This window comes from Astyanax mexicanus, chromosome 14 (genome assembly GCF_023375975.1).
Source record: "Astyanax mexicanus isolate ESR-SI-001 chromosome 14, AstMex3_surface, whole genome shotgun sequence".
In the NCBI taxonomy this organism is placed as follows: domain Eukaryota; kingdom Metazoa; phylum Chordata; class Actinopteri; order Characiformes; family Acestrorhamphidae; genus Astyanax; species Astyanax mexicanus.
Window position 1 is genome coordinate 18,852,224 of NC_064421.1, and position 15,778 is coordinate 18,868,001.

At 35.6% G+C, this 15,778-nt stretch overlaps 1 protein-coding gene across 5 annotated transcripts in view; it reads left to right on the plus strand.

Moving 5' to 3' along the window:
* Window positions 1-2,108: 2,108 nt before the first annotated feature.
* mipol1 (mirror-image polydactyly 1) overlaps window positions 2,109-15,778 on the plus strand; it is a 75,387-nt gene continuing 61,717 nt past the window's right edge. The window contains exons 1-3 of one of the 5 annotated variants that reach the window (XM_049464068.1): window positions 2,109-2,349; window positions 2,708-2,882; window positions 6,294-6,373. In XM_049464068.1, the coding sequence (XP_049320025.1) occupies window positions 2,788-2,882; window positions 6,294-6,373 (175 nt within the window). In that variant the 5' untranslated portion in view covers window positions 2,109-2,349; window positions 2,708-2,787. The remainder of the gene's footprint in view (window positions 2,350-2,707; window positions 2,883-6,293; window positions 6,374-15,778) is intronic. The other 4 variants (XM_049464064.1, XM_049464063.1, XM_049464065.1 and 1 more) reach the window with 4 other exon arrangements.

Here is a 15,778-nt window from a genome sequence, read left to right on the forward strand (position 1 = left end):
TAGATAGATAGATAGATAGATAGATAGATAGATAGATAGATAGATAGATAGATAGATAGATAGATAGATAGATAGATAGATAGATAGATAGATAGATAGATAGAAACACATAAAAGTAAGAATATATTTAAACATAAATGTCCTTAGAAACATACTAAATAATTGTCTTACAATATGTTCTCGTTGTCATCTTGACCTTCTTTATTTCTATGATTTGATGAGCAGACAAATAAAGGCATTTTATCATCTCTCAGGCCTCATCTGTTCAGGCCTTGAAGATGTTTTTGCTGGAAGCTGTTTATGATTTTTATAGGACTGAGATGTTCTGCTCTTATCAGTACACTTTTCTTGTGCTGGGCAAAACTAAAAATAACAATAATGTGAGCTTTGACCACAAGAGTATGAGCTACAGGAAAACAAACTAAACTCTCCTCAGAATGGCCTACATGACCGTTTCACATAGCGTAAGGTTGTGTAGAGACATTTTCTAATCACTCATTTCTTTTCAACTTTTTCAGAGACTTTAAAAGGCATGAAGATTATTCAACTGCTAGAGACTGATTGTTCTTAGGACAAGGAGAGGACAAGATTATATGAGATAAAAACTTGTACACTCATCTTTATGCTGTTGGAGCCCAGTAATCTCTCTTTTCAGAGATGAAGAGCATGGTATTAATATGACATTGTTGATGTCATATCGATAGATGGCATTTCATGTTTTTAAGTTTAGTCATTAATATTAGTAAGTAATTAGCAAGATTTTAAATGAGATTAAATGGCACTAAAATATAGTAATAGAATTGTAATAGTAATAGAAATGCACTACAGGTCAGATGTTTTAGAACACCCCCACATATATCTGATCAAATATGAGATGCACAAAAATATAATGGCTGTAACCAAGTCTGTGTTACTTGGGGGAGGGAGGACATCCAACTAGTATTTGATTAATTCCCACTTGTTTCATGATGTGTCAGTGTGTAAGTGCCAGACATTTAAAAACTGTGGTGACAAAAGAGGGGTTAGGTGTAAAAGCTGTGGATGAAAGCTTGTCCTGAATCCACAACATAAACACTGTAGAGTATGTCTATCGGCATAATGTTACGTCCACATCATGTATTGCACTAATGTTAGTTGCTGTAGTTTAGTGCTAAGTTTAGTTGTAATGTTTTTAAATTTCCATCTTAAATAATAAAAATAGAAAAATATGTACTTTGACTTCCAGTCTCGGAGTAAACAACATTTCCTAAGTTTCAGACACAGTTATTATTTATTTTACAAATACATACATAAATTCATAATGGCTGTTTACAGCATATAGAGGGTAATTATTAATTACTAAAATTGCAGACTAATTAAACTCAATAAAACTTTATGTTAGAGTACAAATCTCATCCCTTATCAATTGGGGATGAGCCCTGCATTGTGTAAATTAGTTAATGAAGTTAGCTAAATCTTGGAAAGCTATTAAAATTGCTTAAGTCACATTTTATTTAGACCTAGTTTTAATAAATTAGCCACACTTGTGACATTATCCTAAAGGTGTAGAATCAAATGATCTGTTCAGCTGAGGGTGTAGGAAATTTTATGTAGGTGGTTATTTTAGGAAGGTAACAATATGAAAAATATTAGATTTAATTAATATTATTAATTCCTGAGCAGTCAGCATGTGTCTTCAGTTCCTTATAAATAAAACAGTGTGAAGGTTGTAAAGTCACATATCTGTTAAACATGCAGCAGCTACAAATAACAAATACAAATAACTGAAATGTATAAATCATTTAAAAGCATGTTAAAAATAAAAAAGGGTTTGTTGGGTTAGTTAAACACTTTAAAGGATTATTAAAAAGAATCGTTGCCAAAAGCACATGCTTACATAAAAAATATATATATAATGTACACGATCTAGAGTGAAGGTTAACATTCCTCTATGTTTCTAAAATGTGTTTATTCAGAGAAAGTTGTATTGTTACAGATTGGTGTAATCAATTTCAAAAACTATGCTTTAGAGACAAAATGCAGGTTATACTGAAATTTACCCATAGGACCCTTAAACCTTGTGTAGTGCACTAGGTAGCTGGTGATTATATAGGGAGCGATAGGTCGTTTGAGATTCGCCCAGACCTAGTTTGAGATGAGCGTTTTCCAAAACCCATCGTCTGTCCTCCTCTAGTGGACAGATCGCGTATCATCAGGTTTTCTGCTCTGTTCACTTCCCCCACTGCTCTCCTCTGGGCTGTGATCCGGAGCCTGTCCCGGGCTGTACTGTAGGAAGTCTCTCCGTGACTTTTACACAGTAGTGTAGGTAACGTACACAGAAAGTCAGCCATGCTCGCCGTGGTTTCCATGGTAAGTTACAAAGCCATGTTGATTGCGAGTCACTGAATGCTAACTTTCACTTTGATATTCAGCTCATAAACGGAATAATAACTTGCTCACAAATAAGTTTTGACAGTGAACGTAGTTAACTAGGTAAACTAGTGAACGAAATCACAGGTTATGTGTGGTATTGTTGTAACGTTAGTTAGCTAACTAGCTAGCCAACTGAGCTAGCAGTGAAGCTAAGTTAGTAAGCTAGGTGAGCTAACTTAGCTAACTTAGTAAAACTGGTTGCTAAAACTTTATACGTGTTTTATTTTGTGCTCTGCTTGTGTGTCACCGGCTCCCCGTCCAAAGGGGGTTTGTTGTTTCTCTCCTGTGTATCAAGTTGCCTGTAGGTTAAGTGTAAACGGAGACGCTGCGTGTAAAGTCCTGCTGTCAGATAGAGTTATCTTTCAGTTCTGACTCATGAATTTAAGGAGCATGGCACACGACGTTAAAAGCGCTGTCCAAAGGGCGAAACATAAAATATCAAGTCTGGAGAATGAGCTGTATTGTGCGAGGTGAGTGCTGGAGTGTTTAACAACTTTCTGAAGCTCGGTGTGAAACAAGAAAAAAGAAAGACTGAGTAAAACACACAGACACACACACAGCAGACGTTTGGTCTAGTGGAGCTATGGTTATAAATTTATTGGTTGTTCCTTTTTTTGCACTAACTGAGTCTCAAACTGAACTTAAGGGATCTTATTTGTTTTCTTGGCTTCTTTTGTGGGATATTGTAATAATTAAGAGTATTTAACACATTTGACCAACACTGCAAGCCAGCTAGTAATACCAACAGTGTTGATTGTTAGTGTGTAGTGTCTTTATAATATTTAACTTATATATAAATCACTTGAGACAAATATATTTACATTACATTGTCTAAACAAAGACTTTTAGGGTTTTGATGTGAAATTGTTCATTGTGTAATAGAATTACTAGGGTCTGCTTCCAAAATGTATGTATGTATGTAAGTAGTGGTATCTGACAACAAAAAGTATGAACTATTTTCATTTTGATGAATGCCCCCACATGCACCTCCACTATGGCTGTATGCTTTTTTTGTGAAAGAATTCAATGTAAAAGTAAAGCACCATTATTTTATATTTCACAGAGGTGTATATTAAAGAAGTATAATTGCTGCACTAAAATGTGTACCTGCACTCTACTGGGTAATTATTCTTTTTTACAAAAGATGTTGAGTACTTAAATACTTCCGCAAGTGTGATGCTTAAAGAACACTTCATCTACTACTTAAGTCCATTTTTGATAAAGCACTTGAGCTTTTACTCAAATCTCATTTCATGAACTGAAAAAGTATAGAAAAATAGTAATAGCAAATTATTTTCACAGATGTCTCACCTTGCAGAAATTTAATTGTTGTGAGGAGTTTGCTTGTAAGATGTCCTTCTCTTCACTGTTCTATTAAAGAACACTGCACAGTAGAATAGTGCATCTCCACTCCTGCGTCGCTTTAACCTTCGTGAAGGGCGTTGCTATCACATGCGGATTTGTTTCACCTTTCTTGCTAACATTGACTTCCACAGTTTCCTTAACTGCTATTGAATTAATTTATCAGCTGAGAGCACTTTAATTCTTTTTTATGCGCTTGCCCTGCTTTGTGGACATCAGTTAGCTGCTAAGAGAAGTCCAAAGTTATTGAGAACTCAAGGTTTGCCATTTAAGAAACGTATCATGCCCCAGAATTATAATATGCAGCTTCCTTATGATGAGCATTACCTGCCAAACCTGTACTAATTAATTGCTAGTTTAAAAGTACAGATCCTGAATACTTGAAATGTTTTTCAACCTCTCTTTGTCCCTCAGAACAGGTGTTTTTTGTTACTTTGTGTTTGATAGCTTTGTAAATGTGCTCTAATGTTTTGCTTGCATTTAATTAATTTTCTGGAGCTCCAGTTTTAACAGTTGTGGGTCTGTGAACCCCAAATTCTTTGTTCGGATTTGTATTCATTTTGCCACTTTTTTACTACTGCAAAGTTCTGCTGCTGCTGCCACTTAAAATACCTGTTCATCTGTTAAAGAAAACACTGAACAATGACTTTAAATAAACGCCTCCTTGTTCAATATAAACTATTCAGTCTTTTAATTTATTAACGTTTTTTCTGGGGAACATGTTCGGTTGCCAAACAGTTCTCTAACCCTTTTTATGCCTTGGAATAAACCAATAGTTTATGGTAACTTCGTTATGGTTGTACAGTAAAAGTTGTTCCATTTTTCAGGCAGCTGTGATTTTGTTGCTATAATAATCCAATAAATGCTGTGTATGGTAAGTGGTTGCTATGGTATTCCAGATACTTCCTATTGTGTTGCCATGATATTGGTAGATGGTAGTTTCTAAGGTTTTGCCAAGTGTTGCTACATGCTGTATTGTATTGTGTTGCTATGTAACTGTTATGGCATTGCTGTGTGGTTGCTATGTGCTTGCTGTGGTATTCCAGGTAGTTGATAGGTTGTTGCTGGCTTTGCTCTATTTTCTGGCTCAAACATACATAGTCCAAGCAGAGTAAAGACTTTTGGCACCACTAACCAGATACCCCTCGAGAGAGTACATACAGTGATAATGGAGCAAATGGAGCAGACTGGATTTAACCATGACCTAAAGTACAGTATTAGCATTTGTTGTTGCTAAAGGAACTATGTGGTGGAATGACTTGGTGATGGAGAGTTTAGCGATAGATCTGCAGCCGTTTTTGACCAAAGTTTTTGTATCATAGCTAGAGTAGCAAACGTTGTGCATCCCATTCATTCCTATAGGAAAAAAAAATACACAAAAATGTCTGTCCGATCAAGAAGAATCACATTATACACTCTAGCTGGATATTCAAAAGTCCATTTCCAAAACTGCAGGATTAGATGCCAGCAAAAATCTGACAAAAAAAATAATAAAAAGAGTTATAGAAGTAATTCTCCACACATTTTAGAGCTATCAAATAGGCATGTTTCATTACCAATGGAGTTAAAACTATGTATATAAAGGTATAAAACAAATATAAAACAAAAGGTTAATTTAGCTAGATTTAATAAATGGGATACAGTTTTCTTCAACCTTACAAGCAGCTTTTATATTAAACAAGGTAAAAAAAATAGCCTCCTTATATTATATTTCAGTTAAGGAAAAGTGCAGTACATTTAGATAATTATTTACAGCAAAACACATTTTTTTAGCAAAACTACTGAGATTCCCTGTGGCAGATTAAATATAGAAAGATGTACATTGTTCATTACCTAATTTTAAAAATTGCTATAATGTCATTGCAATGTTATTGCAAACGTGCACATTGCGATGACGATGCTTAGACGATATATTGTGCAGTGTACTATCTATATACTGTAGTAGTCAGGCAACTACACAACAGATGTATAGTATAAGTGTATGAAACTTTTTCCAGAGCTATATATATATATATATATATATATATATATATATATATATATATATATATAATGTATATTAGTCAAATTAATGGATTATTGTTGTGTAATTTCACATAAGCCAAAATAAAATTGTCATGCTATAAATTGCTTAATACCAAAGAAAAATCTGTACTTTTCTTATTTTCCGTGATGTATTTACAAGAGGAATAGAGTCATATCTAATATTATTTATTTGACTCTTTTTTATTCTTTTTTTTTTACTGTAATGTTTGAAGTATATATTGCAAAACAAACTATTTCAATGTTGTTTTTTCCAAAATCGTGCAGTCTTAACTGAGAGTTAACGGAATGGGGGATTGTGGCCCTGAGCTGAGGGGACATTGCTGAGGAGATTAGTCTGACCCAGATGTGCAGGCATATGACCAGCTTGTTAGTAGACTCATAAAGGACTAGGCCAAGTTTGCCTGCACCTTGAAGCCTTGGTGTGTTGTGAAGGCAGTGCAGGTTTGATTTTAATATCCTCTGTTCTGATTCAGGGAGAGCTGCTCGGAGAGTGAGGACGAACCATGGAAGCACAAACAAGAACTGAAGGATTCCCTTGTTGATATGTACAAAGGTAAGTTTGAACCCTATTATTTACTTGCTCTGGGTTGTTTATTTGAAGCTGTTTGCCTTGTAGTCTTTAAGTCTGACTTAAATAACCTTTGATGCGTAATGTGTTCAGTCTACTCTGACTGAAATAAAATCAGAAAGTGATTGCCATGTTCTTTATCAGAGTTACAGTTCTCATTATACACTGCATTTACTGAAAATGCATTTTTGAGCAAGGATTTTATTGATGTACATGAAAAGGAAGTCAAGAGAAGACATGCTCGATTTATAGATGTGTGAACATGGTTTGAGTGTACTTGAAAATTGGCAGTTAGTGGAAGGTTAAATATAGTACAGACGCTGTGAAAGAGCCCCATAAATCCTAAATTACTACAGAACAGTATAAAACAGAAGGACGGAAAGCATTTTAGAATCTCACCACAAGAGGGCACTCTTATTTCACATTAGGCAAGACAGGTTTATTTGAATATCATCTTTCATACACAGTGACAATTCAAATAACTTTATATAAACAAGGAAAAATACAACAATAAAAGTAAAAAATGCTTTAAACAAAAATATGATAAACAAATAACTATATGTAAAGAGAAAAAATAAAACAATGTTTAAAAGATAGACAATTAAACAAAAAATGGGGGTTCAAATGCTGTACTACATAATAGGCATGTTGCAGAGTTAATAGTGTTTTAAACTGAGCTGAAAACCTGCCCAAACATGAGCATTGTCAGTCTAGACTTAAAAGTGTCCGGTGTCGAAGTCTTCTAATTCTCTCAGTTAACTGATTCCATTTAACAGCATCAGATTGGCTAAACTTTGTTTCACCATTTTTGTTTTTTATTTTAGGCATTACTAATTGTCTAGGTCCTAATGAGAAAAGAGGTCTGCTCGGCTCATACCGCTGCAGCATATCAAATAAAAATGCTGATTCAATGCCACTGAGACCTTAATTGATCAGTACCTTAAAGTCCATTTTGTGGATTTAAAATTACTGTGATGAGTTTCTTTCTTTTATTCCTAGTGAGAACTCTGCATTATGAATCAGCTAAAATCAGGTGTTTGATTTTCTTTTTGAGGACCAGTTAGGAGACTTTTACGCTTATGTCTATGAGACATTATTTGACTGATTGACTGACTGACTGATGGAGTGTTTGATGACCGTATGTAGGCATCATAACCATTATTGGATAAGGAAACAGTAACAATAGGGACATCTACAGTGTACAGAGTTCCTTTTTATAGCTTTCATTATTTGAAATGTTGAGAGAAAAAGGAAGAGAGTTCCTTTTAAAAGAGAATACTGATCATGTTTTAGAATGTGATTTTAAATACATTTTTCTAACCTTTTCTATCTCTTTAATTAAACTGGACTGGTACATACTATGGTTGGGTACAGTGCCTTATACTGTGACAGAATGACATCTAAGGCTGTTTGTGAGCCAAAAACCTTGCTCAAGGTTTCATCAAACAAAATATGATTTGGTGTATGCATTAACCTCTTCCAAAGCTCTCCTAAAAAGCAAAATTACATTATTTACATTCACCTTTTCATATCTAGTTTATGTAATCATTTCTTTAGTTAAATGAGCTTCAGATGGAACTAAACAAGTTCATACAGTTCATCTGTGTTTTTTCAAACTTATCAATAACTTACAGACAAACAACATATTTGCACTGCTGACTGTATTTATTCTAATATCATGACTTTCCTCACAGTACAATGTACACAGAAAACGCATACATTGAGTAGTCCTCACACCAGGCTCACATGTTATAACCTACAGTACAATTCTCAAAGAGTTACACTGAAGTTATAAAGTATGGAAAATACCAAAAAAAGTTCATTATTATTATTTTTTTTTTTTTTTGCAGAAAATATGAACCCTAGATATTTCTGGTTTTGTCTGGTCAAAATTTTGTTTATAATTAATCTGCACCCACTCCTCCATTTCAGGCATGCAACACTTTCAAAAAGTTGGAATTGGTATGTGGATAATTTAGGACTAGTTGAAATATTTAAAAAGTGGAGTCGACTTCTCTGGGCTCAGAGGCTTCAAGGATAGACTATCACACAGTGGAGACATGTATTGTGGTCAGATGAATCAGTATTGTAAGAAATGTCTTCAAACTGTTCATACTGTCTTCAATTAGATAGTCAAATAACATGTAGAGATACGCTGCATTTTTTAAATGAGTATTTTCCCATGCAATTCGGATTTGGTGTTGTATTTATCAGGATCAGTTTTTCTCAGCATCTTAGAGTTGAGTTTGTCTGAACTGCTACACACACTGTTCATTATACTCCTCATTCGACTATGTAAGAATATTTTTGTCCCAAGTTGCCTTTAGCAAACAAAGCCCAGTAAGTACATATTTTTAAATTAGATTTAAATACAAATATCATGAATACAAAATGTTTGTCAAATTTTTTTCTATCTATTAATGTCAGTGCTTCCGTTTATCTCCTTCTGAACCTTTCCTTTAAAAATCTAGTGTAGTATTGTGAGAGTAACTGAATTGTTTAAATAGGAATAAATGAGATTTGTACATTTTAAAATAGAAAGCATATAGAACCTATAAAAAATTAATATATAGAATGTTTTGTTTTTCCCCCTAATTGAATTGAGGTTATTTTTGCAATGTGTCCAATATAAAAGCTGTATGTGTTGCTACTAAAAAAAAATAGCAAAATTTAACATTTGTTTTCATCTTAATGTGTTTGCATGGTTTTGACTTCCTTGCAAATGTAAATGTAAAGAAAACAACAATAAAAGAAAAAGAAATACCAATACAATTATTAAACCTTTTTCTCAGTTGTGAAAGAGCAGAAAAAATGTAAATTGTAATTGAGAATCGCTTATATATTTAAAAAAAAATAAAATACATTTTATTTATTTTTCTTTTTACAATATCGTCCAACCCTAATCTAGTGTTACTTACAGAGGAGATGCCCTGTATTCTTCCGATGTCTACATAATTAAAGTCTACATACCTACAAATGCTGCATACTGTATAATATGCTAATTTCATTTTTGAATAAACAGTTTGGAATTGCCTCTATTATAGCTCTTATTTTTTAGCTGGAAACAGAAGTTTGAGTAAAGGGCTGGTTCTCAGGTCCTTATCAACTTCAGTTCCCACTGTTAGACAGAAGTCAGAAGTTTAGACCGTAATCTTTATTCCGTGTCCTCCTCAGTTGTCTGTGTTTGTTTTTAATCTAACATCTCTCTTGATGTTTGGGTGATGATCTGACATCCTGGTGTGGTTCAGCCTAAAGCACTGCATCCTTGAGATGGGTGGAGGCAAGTACCTGAAACAGGATCTTACTTAGCATGCATCCTGATACCTGTGGCTTCACACACACACACACACACACACTCAATGAACGGTTTGGTTGTGTGCGTGTGCCCTCAGGCAGACATGGCTCTGTGCCCAAGTTTGTGTATGGGTGTGCTGAAGTGTCTCCCACATCTGATCTTCTCACTGGTCTTCTGACTCCAGTCCACAAGTAAACATGCTTATTAGGATGGTCAAGATAATGCATATTTGGGCATAAGCAATAATAATATCACATTGAGTACATTATATATACTGTTCTGTGTTTCAGAGCTGACAGGTCTATCAGAGCTGCTCCCTCTTCTATGTCACTTTACTGAGAGATAGTGGAACCATCCCAATCGAGCCTAATCTGGCTTGTAGGTTAATTTAATTCATAGTTATTAACCTTTTCCACAGAGACTGTGTGTGCAGCTTCTGATGAGCTTCTAGATCCCACTGGCAGCCACTCGTCACCAGCACGACAATGAGCAAATCCCTAATTCCCTCTAAAACAAGAAACACTTTGCTGCTTGGATCCCAGTCACTTTAATGAGGCCCATGCAGGTGAAATAACAGGTGTCAAATCCCATCTTGATAGGATCCTTCCACATGAATATTCTTATGGATGATTACTCATTATTAGATGGGGTGATGTGTCCATTTTGCCAAATTAGCAGTCAGGGTGGTACATTAGTTATCTTTTTTTAAGGAAAGATTTGGACTATACCTGATGCATTTACCCTAATACAATGATGTTGTTGTTCAAAAGCCAAAAATACCTGTTATACTAGGAACAAGTTTTAATAATTGGTAAAAATTACAAAGGAATACTGTAAAATGCTAAAAAAAAAAAAGTTATGTACAGAAGTTTTAATAACCTTCATATATTCCAGTTGTTGATTTTTGAATCAAGCTGCTCAAGTTGCTCTGTTGACTTTGACATGGTGTTTTTCATGTTGCTTTTATAACAGACATGCAGTAGTATGTTTTCAGAAGTACAATACATGAGTACACATTTTAAAATGTTAACGAAATAAAAAAGCTATGAGATTTTTGAAAGATACATATATTATTGAATTTAACAGTTGTGCAGACCTAGTAGAACACCAAAACAATCCTCATCATATACACAGTTCCTAAAACTTATTTGAGTAGAGTAAATTAAGGGAATGTTTATGTACTTTATCAAGATCTCTTAGTGGTAAATACAAATATCTATGCAAATTATACATAGAAGCTGTTTCTGTTCTCAGAAAAATGAGCTGGCCTGAAATAACCCAACCACCCTTCCCTCCACCCTCATTCCAGATCTTAATATCAGTGAATGTGTGAACCTGTAGGCCTGAACTTTGGCCGTGTGGAAAATCTTTAAGCAGGAAAACAGAAAGAGAGTTTCCTGAATAAAACAGTATCTGTAAAAAAGGTTAAAGGATCAGATGCTATATTTTAGTTGTTGAGATGAGGACTGGGCAATTAATTGAAAATTAATATAAACTGATATTCAAAACCTCTAACATAATGCAATTTTCCACTGCACCACATCTATTTGTTTCTATTTATTTCTATTGTTAACGCTTTCCCCACTATGTGTGTTCATGTATGTCCTCTTAAAAACATATTACTGCATGTGTGGTCACGTGATTGCTTTATTCAGCCTGAGATATGAAAATAACATAAAGAAGATCTTAAACACAGAGCCAGCTGTAATTAATTAAAATAATAAAATGTTCATTCATCCTTATTGTGGTAAAATATTCATAATATTGATTTGAGGTTATATTGCCCAGCATGGGTTTCTTTTAATGTCCGCCCAGTACTCTAGCAGTATAACAACTGAGCTACAGTTCTGTCTGAATGTTTTTTGTGGGCTCTCAACTAATTACATAGTCACAACTATGATCCAGAATTAAGTTTCATGCCTTTGGAATTGTATTTGAATGTGCTATTACACATTCTGTGTCCCTGCTGCTTTTATTTGTCTACGCTTGTTTGGAATAATCTCACTGCCATGAGCTGGCTTGTGTTATTCCTACTGATCTGTGGTCTGATGGTGGATTGTTTTCTTGCACGGGTAAACTGTTCTTTTGCAGTTCACATTCAAAGCACACGTGCAAGTCCATCATAACAAACAGTGCGAGTTTCCTATGGAGTTGAATTGCTATTCCTCGCAAGGAGGGCGAGAGAAAAGACCACAGTCTCAACAAGCTTTGTTCTTAGCAGGTGGATCGACCTTTGACTTAGCCTTTAGCCCCCCACCCTCTGCGCTAGCCTCCCAGGCAGGAAATGTACTGTTTAGTCCCGTCAGCTCTGCTCCGCCAACTGCGGCTTACGGTGGTACGTCTCGGCTGCGGTGTGGTCCTCTGTCCTTTCGGCTTTTTCCACCAGCCACCCACCCCGAGCTCCCCTTCCGCCGTGCTTCGCCTCATAGAGGGCAAGAGGCGCATTTGCAGCCCTTTTGCGGCTTCCTTGTGGGTCCCATTGAAGTTCAAAATCCCTGGAATTGAGTGCCGTGTGGCCTAACAGGCTAGCCCTCTGCCTAAGTGGGTGGTCCACCGGAGTGGAATCACAGGCACACAGATAGAGGATTCCACAGGCCGTCTCCTTTTGTCTCTGTGTGTTGGTTTAAGGAATAGACCCAGGGTGGGCACTGCTTAACTGAACCCAGCTACTTACTATGGTCTATCACCAAAAGAAACCCAACATTTTCTCACACAAACATTTAAACACAACTGAAACTCAATACAAGCAAGTGTGTTGAAGATTGTTTTTATTTCCCTGTTTGATCATTTAAATCTCATTTGATCGTGTTAACAAAGTGGGTCAAGGTTGCATTAAAAATACATTTTTAGGTGAACATAGAATTAATTACCAGAATGAGGGATCAGGTCCCACTTATACAAGTGTGCATTTAGCATTGGCTCCATCTCAGAAGGATTCTTTTTCCAGTCACTTTTTTTTATTTGTGAGAAAGGCAGTTTGTTTTTTTACTGCAGTACTCAGATTTTGCAAGAGCAGAGCAGATATCCAGTATTTTTCATGTGTAGGTCTGCTGATACTGCTTAACAATTAATAATAAATACTAGGGTTGCAGCGGTAACCGGTTTCACGGTATAAAAATGCACGGTTATCATACCGTGTGTGTTTGCTTATTACCGGTAAAACGCAAGCCAGCGGAGAAACTCACCCGCGCATGCGCAACTCTGCTCCGCTTCAGCTGCTCAGCATATATATATATATATATATATATATATATATATATATATATATATATATATATATATATATATATATATATATATATATATATTTTTTTTTTAATACACCCTTAATGCCCTTAAGAGTAGTGGAAAAACCTGGTTTCCTTCACCTAATGGTGTACAGTTTATGTTTTTTAATTAGACATTATCTATATAGTTGTTCCAGGTTTCTACAATAAATAGTTAATTGAACAAAAAACCTTTGTTGTAATTTCTTTAAGGGTCAGTTTAATAATATATGTAACAAACTGTGATACCGTGATACCGCGGTATTTTCTGAGACGGTTATCATACCGTGAAAATCTCATACCGTTGCAACCCTAATAAATACAGTACCTGGATTAACATTATGGGTATTTTAATTATTTAATGTGGATACAAATGCTGAAGAATTTGCTAATGAAATGCAGACAGTTTAGTGCAGTAATTGTGACATTGTGAACCATAAACACATCAAGTGCTGTTTTTCTAAGCAGTCTGCTGAAACCAGTATGATTTCAAAGTCATCATGCATCCCTAATGCAAACTAGCCCGCCACCCAGTCGCGGGATTCCAGCAGACCTAGTGACGGCCCACGAAGCGGAGAGGAAAACAAACAGGCCCGGCTTTGGTGTGAACCACACATGCTTAGGAACTGTTTGAACAGGGAGCAATTCAAACGGTCACTCCTGTGGCCTGTGTTCAAACATCAAGTGGTAATGAGGACTGAGTGCCTGGTCCTGTTGCCCTGGCCTCATTTCAATCCTTCAACACATTCCTCCTTCCAAAATCACTTCCAGGCCTTTGGGTGCATTTCACAGGTTGTTTAGCCTTTTTTTGTAAGCGCTTTAGCATCTCTGCTCTGTGAAAATGCAAGTGCAAAATAATGTTTCATAATTTTAAATGATTTTTTTTTCATGATGTACTGTATATCCATTCTCACTAGGGGTGGGCGATATGGCCCTAAAATAATATCACGATATTTCATGGTATTATCGCGATAACGATACTCTTGACGATATGACGAAATACTGAATTCACAAAATTAATTCAAGAAAACACTACAGCACCAAAATGATTTTTTTTTATTGCATATGATATGATGTGGCACACCCTAACTGAGATATTAAAAAAAAAAACAAGAAATTTATCAGTTTTGTAACAGAAGTCAGTGATCCAGAATGGCACTAATAATGTGCTATTAAATAAAAAAACAAATGACACTGGACAAATATAATCTGTCTCTAGTAGATATATAATGGGAAATGAGAACAGTGTGATTTTTTCTTTTGCTAAAAACAGCAAAAAAAGGAGCACCCTGATGTGATCATTAAGGGTGGGTAACATGGCACGATATTTCAGGGTATAATATCGTTCACAATATAATTTTTTTTTGGCGATATTATCGTGTAGGATATGATATGGCACACCCCTAATTCTCACATTTCAGGCCTGCATTAAAAAACATGGCATAGTAAAGCATTATTTTTACAACCATTAAAAGCGATGAAGAGTTTCAAGTGTTATTTTGTTCCACTCTTCCTGCAGACACTAAAATCCAGTAAAGCAGGCAGGCCCAGGCCATTACCTGTACCCTCTTTGCTGTACTCCACAGCGTAGTATTTTTAATATGTGCTATAATATTTGCAGCATGTGGTTTGGCATTCTCTTGTAGAAAAATTTAAGATACCGTCCCTGGAAAAAAAATGTCCTCTTTAAGGTAACTCCAAGATGCACTTTTTTTGTGTTAATACTGTCATCACAGATGTGTGCTGCTGACATTGCATCCCCATACCATAAAGAGCAAGTATGTGTTAATAAATTTGAGATCCTTTGCCCATCTTTGTTTTTTAAGAGACGCAGGCTTTCGTGGATCCTGCTTTTATACTAAATCATGAATCATCACAATCATGTGTTGATATCATGTGTTTGAAATTCCAATTTTTTTTTTTTACCTCATTATCGGTTCTATATTGGCCTTTCCTAGCTTTTTTTTCAGAAATTGATGAATAATAATGAAGAAAATTATCTTAATGGCTTTTGGATCGTTCAATCTTTAAGTCTTTTATTATTTTAATTTAATTAGCATTTTTTGTACTCTACCAACCTTTATGATTTGAACCTGTGCAATTCAAAATTTGCACTCTTTGTGTGTGTATGTTTGCATGTTCCCTGGATTTGCTTTGTACTTTACTGACTTGCTAGTTCTATAAAGAACAGATCTGTCTATAGCCTCAGCAGATCAACATGAGCCTGTGTTCAGTGAAGAGGAGATACTCGTGTGGATACTATTTTACATCAGCTTTTCTCTAAATATTTGCGATGATGTACGTCTGTGTGCACACTGTACCACCTACATGCCTTAGCCTCCTGCCGTGCCAGCAACTGTGGTGGAGAGCTGGCAATATTTGTATGTCAGACTGACTTTTTTTATTTTTTATTAATGAAGCTCATTTATTTCTCAATATTCTTCAGCTGAAAGAGAACCCTGGAATGTTGTAGAGTGTTGACTCTACAGCCTTGGCACTTCAGTCCCCCGCTGTTTAAAGCCGGTTTGTGTGAAGGACAGGTCGAAGCACGAGCATCACTCATCCTTTAGGAAAGACAAAAAAAGAAAGGGCGAGAAAAGCTCTGTTTGAATTCGGCACTTGCGCGTCGCAAAAGTTCAACTTTGCGGTGCGTGTTGGAGAAAGGATTTACAGAACAAAGGAAGATGTGTTTGCCGAGGATCCTTGCACCACCAGCTACGTGTGTGTTTTAGTGTTGGGCTTGAGTCGAGGTGGCATGCACAGTAATAAGGCTGGATTTGTTACCGTTTGACTGTTGCCTTGTAAAGAAAAAGGGTTAAATTTCACTCT